Source organism: Capsicum annuum, unplaced genomic scaffold (genome assembly GCF_002878395.1).
Source record: "Capsicum annuum cultivar UCD-10X-F1 unplaced genomic scaffold, UCD10Xv1.1 ctg3647, whole genome shotgun sequence".
Classification (NCBI taxonomy): domain Eukaryota; kingdom Viridiplantae; phylum Streptophyta; class Magnoliopsida; order Solanales; family Solanaceae; genus Capsicum; species Capsicum annuum.
The window spans coordinates 1229285-1239540 of record NW_025843459.1 but is presented as its reverse complement, the minus strand read 5'-3'; the positions used below and the strand labels follow the sequence as shown (position 1 = coordinate 1239540).

The 10256-nt window shown below is 39.9% G+C and overlaps 2 protein-coding genes across 2 annotated transcripts; both read left to right on the top strand.

Moving 5' to 3' along the window:
- Window positions 1–400: 400 nt before the first annotated feature.
- LOC124891513 lies at window positions 401–817 on the top strand. Its single transcript, XM_047403237.1, has one exon. It carries the CDS (start codon window positions 401–403, stop codon window positions 815–817), a length of 417 nt encoding a protein of 138 aa, XP_047259193.1.
- Window positions 818–967: 150 nt separating this feature from the next.
- LOC124891512 lies at window positions 968–1699 on the top strand. Its single transcript, XM_047403236.1, has 2 exons — window positions 968–1357; window positions 1457–1699. Exons 1-2 carry the CDS (start codon window positions 968–970, stop codon window positions 1697–1699), a joined length of 633 nt encoding a protein of 210 aa, XP_047259192.1.
- The last annotated feature ends 8557 nt before the right edge of the window (window positions 1700–10256 follow it).

Sequence of the window (10256 nt, the reverse complement as noted above, 5' to 3'; positions counted from 1 at the left end):
ATCATGTCTGAGGAGGTTAGGGTTGGGGGCTGTTGTGGGAGGGGGTAAGAGTGGAGGGTAGGGGGTGGGTGTGGAGTCTAGGTCGGGTATTAGGGCTAGTTCAGTGAGGAGTGGTAGAGGTAGGTGAGAGGCGATAGAAGATGGGTTAAGGGTAGGGTCTTGGAATATAGGGACCCTTCAGGGTAAGTCCGTAGAGTTGGTGAAGATTCTTAAGAAGAGGAGGATTAGTATTATCTGTGTTTAGGATTCTAAGTGGGTAGGGTCTAAGGCTAGGAATGTGGATGGGTATAAGCTATGGTAATCAGGGGTTGAGAACTGTCGTAATGGAGTGAGCACCTTAGTGGATGAGGAGCTTAGAGGGCAGGTAGTAGAAGTTAAGAGGGTCAGTGATAGGCTGATGATGATTAAGTTGGTCATTGAAGGGGTTTTACTGCATGTGTGTAGTGTTTATGCACCACAAGTAGGCTTGAAAGAGGAGGTGAAAGCTAGATTTTGGGAGGCTTTGGATGAGATGGTGAGAAGCGTGCCTAGTTCAGAGAAGATTATCATAGCAGAGGACTTTAATGGGCATATTGGGTTTTTACCGGGGGGCTATGGTGATGCGCATGGAGGTTTTGGTTTCAGTGTTAGAAATGGTGAGAGAGATGCTCTGTTGGATTTTGCGAGGTCCTTTGGGCTGGTGGTTGTGAATTCAAGCTTTCCGATGAAGGAGAATCTTCTTATCACCTTCCGAACTGCAATAGCCAAGACTCAGATTGACTTTCTGCTGCTTAAGAAGGGGGTAGGGTGTTATGTAAAGACTGTAAAGTCATTCTGAGTAAGCACCTTTCAACCCAACACAAGCTTTTGGCGGTGGACTTGATTATCAAGAAGAGCAAGAAGAGAAGGGCCGGAGATGGTCAACCTAGAATAAGTGTGGTGGCTGACACATGCTAGTGTGCTGGAGTTAGGGGAGAAGGTGGCAGGAATGGAGGCGTGGAAGTATAGGGGGGACATGGATGTTATGTGGGATAGGTCTACCAGATGCATCACAGAGACTTCTAGAGATGTATTGGGTATTTCGAGGGGTCGGGTAGGATGGCATAATGGGGACTGGTGGTGTAATGAAGAACTTAAGAAGAAAGTAGAGATTAAGAAGGGGTTTTATGTTATGTTGATTGAGAGTAAGGATGAAGAGGAGAAACGGGTGAATATAGAGGTTTACACAGTAGTGACAAAAAAGGCTAAGTTAGCAGTTACGGTGGCTAAGACAGCAGCATTTGAGAGCTTGCATGCGGGGTTAGAGAAAAAAGACGAGGAAAAGAGGCTGTATAGGCTTGCTAAGGTGAGGGAACGGAAGGGTCGTGATCTCGATCAAGTAAAGTGCATTAAGGAGGAGGATGGTAGTGTTTTGGTAGAGGATGTTCACATTAAGAAGAGATGGCAGAAGTATTTTCATAGACTTTTGAACGAGGAGGGGGACAGAGGCATTGAGTTAGGGAAGATAGAGCACTCTAAAGAGAGCCGTGATTTTAGTTACTGTAGACGTTTTGGGGTTGAAGAGGTCAGAGAGGCAAATCATAGGATGTGGAGGGGTAGGGCGGCGGGGTCAGATGAGATTTCAGTAGATTTTTGGAAGTTTACTGGTGGGGAAGGTTTAAGGTGGTTGATCGATTTATTTAACTGCATTTTCATGTCTATGAGAATGTCGGAGGCTTAGAGATGGAGTACGATAATTCCATTATATAAAAACAAGGGTGACATTCAGAGTTACAACAACTATAGGGGTATTAAGCAGTTGAGTCATACTATGGAGATTTGAGAGAGAGTGGTGGAGTGGAGATTGAGGAGGGTGATGTTCATTTTGGAGAATCAGTTTGGATTTATGCTTGGTCGCTCGATGACATAGGCAATCTACCTGGTGAGGAGATTAGCGGAGTAGTATAGGGAAAGGAAGAGGGATTTGCACATGGTGTTCATCGACCTGGAGAAGGCGTATGAAAAAGTCCCTAGGGAGGTTCTTTGGAGATTATTGGAGGTGAGAGGGGTCCCGATGGCGTAAATCAGAGCTATTAAGGACATGTACGATTGAGGGAAGACTTGGGTGAGGACAACGGGAGGAGACTCAGAGCATTTTTCTACTGAGACAGGGTTGCATTGGTAATGGTGTAATGAGCTAAATCTGGTACCCGAAATGCTACACGGTGATCATGACCTCGAAGGACCACAATCTAACCCATCGCTGATATCTGTACCTGTATACTGCATAATATGACATAATGATGCGGAAACATGCATTGAAAAGCCATAAGGTTCAATACTGAACATAATCTGAATAATATAACATCTGTGTGGGGTAATAGAATATCCAAAACAAAATTGAAAATACTGAATTCTGAAACATGATAGTCTAGAAAACCTCTAACTGACTGAAACTGTCTGAGTAAGGAGTTTATGGGACATGTTCCCAACTAACTCCAACTAATAAACTAACTAATGCGATAATAGAGAATAATCATGTCTTCGAAAGATGAGGACTCATTTCTAAGTTTGTAACGACTCAAATCTGGTACCCAGAATGCTACATGGTGTTCATGACCCCGAAGGACCACAAGCTAACCCATGGCTAATATCTGTACCCGTACACTACATAGTATGACATAATGATGTGGAAACATGTACTGAAAGGCCATAAGGTTCAATACTGGACATAATTTGAATAATATAACATCTGTTTGGGGTAATAGAATACCCAAAACAAAACTAAAAATACTGAAGTCTGAAACATGATAGTCTAGAAAGCCTCTAACTGACTGAAACTGTCTGAGTGAGGAGTTGATGGGACATGTTCCCAACTAACTCCAACTAATAAACTAACAAATGAGATAATAGAGAATAATTATGTCCAAAAAAAATAAGGACTCACTTTTAACTTTGACTGCTGAGACTGGGATCTACTGCTGCTCTGGAGCTTGTGCCTCTGAACCTATGGTATAACACACTATAGCTCAAATGCGTCAGTACTTTGAATGTACTGGTATACATGTGAGGTAGGCTGAATGCTTGGGGTTCATATGCATGAATAATAATAATAACTGACTAACTATCATGAGCGTGAGAATCCATGCATGAGATATAACAACTGATACTAATACCGTGAAAACATGATTACTGAATCTGAATAGTGAAGACATGACATACAGATACTGATATGAGTGATAACATGAGTGATTATATTTGAATATAATTGATAACATGAGTGACTGTATTTACCAGTCCTGAATCAGATGGAACTATCTGAGTTCTGTATTGTATCTAGGTTGACTGTATTTGACAATCCTAAAGCTGAAGAACTATCTGAGTTCTATTACTGAAACTGATTAACTGTATCTGACAGTCCTAATTCTGTAACATGAAACTATGGGAAGCAGTAATCTAACATACATGCCTCTAATACGCCATTATGGCTGAGTTGGGGTGCAATCTGTAACCCCAATTGGAAGGGTGTCAATACCGCGCTACTAGAAAGGATAACATGAGACTGACCCTCGTATAATAGGTAACTCTAGTGAGAATGGTGGGAACCCTCATATAATAGGTTAAGACACCTTATCTACCCTCATATAGCAGGCTACAATGTCTCAACCTATGCTGGCTACATAGTTCTGGAATGCAAGGATTGATCCTAAGAATCACACCTTCATATAATAGGTGAGTTCCCATTCTTGAGTCCACTCGGTGCTAATTTCTACTCCTATCTGAATAGACACTGAATGTGATTTACTGAAATGAACATGGGCCGAGTTACTGAATTCCGTTGACTGACGGAATACTACTGATATCTAATAACTGACTCGACATTTTAGAAAATATCTAAGTACTAATATTTTGGGTACAAGTACCCCCAGGACTCGATAAAAAGAAACTGACCAAGCATATCTTACATGAATATATAACTAACATCACAATCCATAATACATTAATAGAAGCATTTCATCAAACTTGTGATAGGCATAAACCTGTACATACATGGGGATTTCATGATATCATGCTAGCTAGGCACTTTTCTTTCATCTAGGCATTTAATCAAACATATTGTAGGCATAGTACATGTAAACATCATTGTACAATTATTAAACATCATGGTTCAATTCTAATTTAATCATTCAAGGGTTTAGTCATAGGTTTGCATGAATCTATATCTATAATAATTTAACCCACATAGAGTTTATCACCCAATATGGAATAGAATTCAATTTCTCATTATCCACATTAACAAGAGTAGCCCAATCATAAAATTCATAAGAAAATCCATAAACTTGAATTTAGAAAAGGGGTTCTTGGATTTCATGGATGAAAAAAGTCCATGAATGAACACTATGCATACCTTAGTTCGTGATTTCATGAAGATTGACAATTGGGAAACTGAGGGATGGCATAACGCGGAGCCATCGCATTGCCCCTTCTTTTGCGACCCAGAACTTTAGTGCGACGCGGAGGAAATCATGCTGAGATACTGGAAAAAGGACAATACTGAATTTGAGCCCTGGCGCGATGCGCCATAATAACGGACCCTTACTAGAATTTTCCAAATGCCATTTTATTTTGTGGAGCGGCGCGCCACTGAATAATATGGTGCTGTTTTATGACGAAAACTTAAAATAGTCGTAGCTTCTAACCTGGTTATTAGATTTGGGCAGATCCTATATCAATGGAAAGCTTATTGAATTTTCCCATATGAAAAGAAGTGAAAATCTTGAAAAGTCCTAATAAAATAATCGTCATTTAATTTAGAAGATAATACTAGACATTCTTGAGACAAAACTAGCTAGGAAAAATATGGGGTATTATAATATCTCCCCCCTGAGAACATTCGTCCGCAAATGAGACTGACTGAGAGGGGAGAAAACAAACTGACATACATACTAAACATAAATAACTAGAACATGATCATATGGCTGACTTGACTAATAACTGAACATATCATACTGAACGTGCATATCTGATGCATGTGTAACTGATTCGTGAATGCATGACTGAGTATTTTGAGAAACTAAGTTTCTCATAATGAGAATACATGTCTGATGCATAATTTTATAACTAAGCTGATACATACATGCATGAATGAATATGCAATGGTACTTGATACTAAGTTTTTGATAAACACTGAACATGAAACTGAGTAAGCTTAAGGAGAATGAATATGCTTTTGCTTCCCAAGTAGCTCCCTCGATAGACTAATTTTGCCAAAGAACTTTAACTAGAGGGACTTCTTTGTTCCTCAGTCTATGAGTCTGATAGTCTAGGATTTTAACTGGAATCTCTTTATAAGAGAGACTGTTCTGAACATCGATGCTCTGAATAGGGACTACAACTGATAGGTCACCTATACAATTTTTAAGCAAAGAGACATGGAATACTGGATGAACTGAGGGTAGATCTGAAGGAAATTCGAGCTCGTAGGCTACTTTTCCAAAGCAACTGAGAATTTTAAAGGGAACGACATATCAAGGACTGAGTTTCCCTTTCTTGCCGAACTGCTTCACTCCCTTCATGGGAAAGATCTTTAGATAGACATGATCACCAATCTTGAACTTGAGATCCTTTCTGCGAACATCTGCATAAGACTTCTGTCGACTTTGAGCAGCCCAGAGTCTTTCTCTAATCAACTAGACTTTTTCTATGGCATCGAATACTAAGTCAGGCCCTATGACTAAGGCCTCACTAACTTTGAACCAACCGATTGGAGATCTATATCTCCTACCATAGAGAGCTTTGAATAGATTTATCTGAATACATTAATGATAACTGTTGTTGTATGCAAACTCGATCAAAGGCAAGTGGTCATCCCAACTACCCTTGAAATCAATTGCACACACCCTTAGCATAGCTTCTAGAGTTTGGATAGTCCTTTTTGCTTGACCATCTTTCTGAGGATGAAAGGCTATACTGAGATGAATTTGCGTACCAAGACCTTTTTGGAATGCTTTCTAAAAATAAGAGGTGAGCTGGGTACCTTTGTCCGAGATAATAGATAGAGGAAAACCATGCAATCTGACCAACTCTCTGATGTAGAGTTTGGTGTAATCCTCAGCTGAATAAGAGGTATGAACTGGAAGAAAATGAGCTAATTTGGTTATTCTGTCTACAATGACCCAGACTGAATCATGTTGATGGTGATTTTGAGGGCAAACCCATCACGAAGTCCATGTTCACTTCTTCCCACTTCTAGGTAGGAATAATGAACTCTTGTTTAGGATAAATAGGCTTCAGATGCTCTATCTTAACCTACTGAAATGTAGAACACTTAGCCAAAAACCCTACAATATCTCTCTACATCCCACTCCACCAGTAGACTTCCCGCAAGTCACGGTACATCTTTGTGGCCCCTGGATGAATAGAGTAGTGCTCACCATGCACTTCTATAAGAATTCTCTTCCTTAATTCATCTACACCTAGAACACAGAGACGACCTTGGCAACGAAGAACACCATCTCCCCTTTGGGAGAAAACCTCTACTTTTTTATCTTTGACTGACTCTTTCAACTGGATATGGCTGGGATCTTTTTCTTGATTTTCTTTTACCTCGGAAACTAGAGATAATTTTGAACTACTCTGAACCTATATATCACCCTCTTCTATATCGACTATGTGAACACTTAGTATGGCAAGATAATGGACCTCGTTAGGTAACTTCTTCTTACTGTCCTCAACATGAGCAACACTACCCATAGATAGTCTACTGAAAGTATCGGCCACTACATTGGCTTTACCTGAATGATAAAGGGAAGTCATATCATAATATTTCAAGAGCTCTAACCACCTTCTCTGACAAAGATTCAGATCTTTCTAAGAAAAGACATACTAAAGACTCTTATGATCTGTGAACATATCTATGTGAACTCTATATAGATAATGCCTCTAAATCTTTAAGGCAAATACTACGGCTGGTAACTCAAGATCATGAGTAGGATAATTCTTCTCATAGGGTTTAAGTTTCCTGGAGTAGTAGTCTATGACCTTACCATGTTTCATGAGGACACAACCCAAAAATACTCTGGATCCATCACAGTACACCAAAAAACTATCTAGAAGAGCTAAGACTGAAGCTGAGGTGATTCAAGTCTTCAACTCCTGAAAAATCTTCTCGGAAGGATCTGACCACTGAAACTTGACTATTTTCTGCGTCAATTTGGACATAGGGGATACAATAGAAGAAAATCCCTCAATAAACCATCTTTAATAGCCAGCCAAACCCAAGAAACTCCTGATATCTGATGGAGACATAGGGAGAGGCCAGTTTCTTACTACTTCAGTTTTTTGGATCTACTCTAATGCTATCATCGGAAATGATATGACCAAGGAATGCTACTGACCTTAGTCAAAATTCAAACTTACTAAATTTGGTGAATAGCTGATGAGTTTTGAGAGTCTGAAGTATAATTTTCAGATGGTCTGCATGATCACGCTCAATGCGAGAATAGACCAAAATATCATCTATGAAGACTATAACGATCATGTCCAAGTACTACTTGAACACATAGTTCATCAGGTCCATGAAAGCGGCTGGAGCATTGGTAAGATCAAAGAACATAACTAGAAATTTGAAGTGGCCATATCGGGTTACGAAAGCTATTTTTGGAATGTCACATTCTCTTACACTAAGCTAATGATAGCCTGGTCTGAGGTCTATCTTAGAGAAATAACTGGCAACCTAAAGTTGGTCAAATAAGTCATCGATTCTGGGAAGAGGATACTTGTTCTTGACTGTGACTTTATTGAGTTCTTGATAGTCTATAAACATTCTGAGAGAACTATCTTTCTTGCCTACGAACAATACTGGCGCGCTGTACGGTGAAACACTAGCCCTGATGAATCCCTTATCTAGGAGATTATTCAACCATTCTTTTAATTCTCTAAGTTCTGCTGGTGCCATTCTGTATGGCGGAATAGATACGGGCTGAGTATCTGGTGAAAGATCAATACCGAAGTCTATTTCCCTTTTGGAAGGAATTCCTGGAAGATCTTCAGGAAAAATATCTGAATATTCATTTACAACTGGAACTAATTCAATACTAGGAGTCTCAGAACTAGAGTCCTTAACTCGAACAAGATGATAGACACATCCCTTAGATATAATTTTCTTTGCTCAAAGGTAGAAAATAAGTTGACCTCTGAAAGCGGATACACTACCCTTCCACTCTAGGACGGGTTCATTTAGAAACTAAAATAGGACTATTCTGTTTCTGTAGTCGATTGTCGCATAGCAGGAATGAAGCCAATCCATGCTGAGAATGACATCAAAATCAGTCATATCTAATTTGACTAAGTCTACTGAGGTGACTTTCTGAAATATCATAACCGAGAAGTTCCTGTATACCCGTCGAGCTATGATGGTTTTACCCACTGGGGTAGAGACTAAGAAGGGATCTGCTAGAATTTTTGGACTGAATCTGAAATCAACTGCTATATAAGAAGTGACAAAAGACAAAGAAGCTCCTGATCTAGCAAAGCGTAAATATACACATAAAAGATTTGTAACATACCAGTAACTATATCAGGAGAATTTTCCTGATCTTGTCGAGTCTGAGGAGAATAAAGACACTTTGGGCATTTCCCACTAGTAGCAATGGAGGTGGTACCCTAGTAATTTGGGCGATCGGACTAAGCTGAGAAACAGTTCTGCTGACCCTGAGGACCAGGCTGAGGAAAGTCTCTGACTCTGTGGCCTAGCTTGCCACATCCGAAACAAATACCACTACCAGCTCTATAAATACCCTGGTGGTGGTTGCCATAAGTCTGGCAACAAGGATAAATGCGGGAACTGCTAACACTTCCCTGAGACTTAGGTCCTGGCACCCTATCTTTATTTCCCTCTCTGAACTTACGAATTAGAGCACTGCTGAAGAAGGAGCTGGAATTGATGACTTAGGATAAAACTGAGAATGGTTTTCTCCTTCTAATTTAGGCTGAGAAAATTTTAAACTACCTATCTTTGCTCTCTTATTCTTCTTCTCCCTCATCTTAATCTTTTGCTCCTCTATCTGCTGACCAAGAGTCATAAGCCTAGCTAAAGTCATTTCACTATTCAGTATGGTGAATCTGCACTCATTAACCACACTATCATTCTCTTCTGAAATGAATATACTCATTTTGTCCTTGCTATCTGCAACCACATGAGGGGCATATCTAGCTAATTGAGTAAACTTAAGAGAATAATCTTTCACCATCATGTTGCCCTGCCTAAGGTTGATGAATTCTAACACCTTAGCTTCTATAAGCTCTAGGGGAAAGAATCTATCAAGGAAAGCAGAAGCAAAGTCCTCTCACTCAACTGATCCTGCATTATCTGCCCTTTCTAACTTCCACTGTTTGAGCCAAGTATGACCAACATCCTTCAACTGATATGCAGCTAGCTCAGCACTCTCAACAGTGCTCACCCCCATGATGTCTATCACCTTATGCACCTGATCTAGGAATTCCTGAGGGTCCTCATCTGTGTTAGACCCAAAAAAGGTTGGAGAATTCATTTAAGTAAAGTCCCAAATTTTAGCTGCAGCTTAATTGGCCACTGGGTTAGCCAGAATGACAGCTGGTCATTCATTCTGGAAAGCTACTGACTGAGAAAGTGTGGTAAATGCTGCCCTAAACTCCACATGAGAAATATGTTTGCCCAAAGGTTCTTTGGGCTGAGGGGCTGTCTTATTCCGTTTCTTCTTTTAGGAGTCATGTCCTGTAGAAGAAAGTGAGAAATGGATTAGACTGAGAGATTGGCTTGAGATTATGCTCACTGGCATGACATGAATACTGAAAGAGGGGAAGCTGTTCCTAAATATCTTATAGCCTCCTGCACATAAATGTGGCGCGCAACACACCCATGTACAAGACTCTACTAGATATGGCTTTCAGACTTGCTAGGACTATATTAAAGCTTAGGCTCTGATACAAAGTTTATAACGACCCAAATTTGGGACCCAAAATGCTAGACGGTGCTCATGACCCCAAAGGACCACAAGCTAACCCATGGCTGATATCTATATCTGTACACTGCATAATATAATATAATATAATGATATGGAAACATGCACTGAAAGTCCATAAGGTTCAATAAAAAACATAATCTGAATAATATAACATCTGTGTAGGGTAATAGAATACCCAAAACAAAACTGAAAATACTGAAGTCTTAAACATGATAGTCTAGAAAGCCTCTAACTGACTAAAACTGTCTGAGTGAGAAGTTGATGGGACATATTCCCAACTAACTCCAACTAATA

Coding starts and splice junctions, on each gene's coding strand:
- LOC124891513 (XM_047403237.1), top strand. CDS start 401: ATGATTAAGTTGGTCATTGAAGGGGTTTTACTGCATGTGTGTAGTGTT.
- LOC124891512 (XM_047403236.1), top strand. CDS start 968: ATGGAGGCGTGGAAGTATAGGGGGGACATGGATGTTATGTGGGATAGG. Junction 1,358..1,456: donor AGGGTCGTGATCTCGATCAA/GTAAAGTGCATT, acceptor TTGAACGAGGAG/GGGGACAGAGGCATTGAGTT.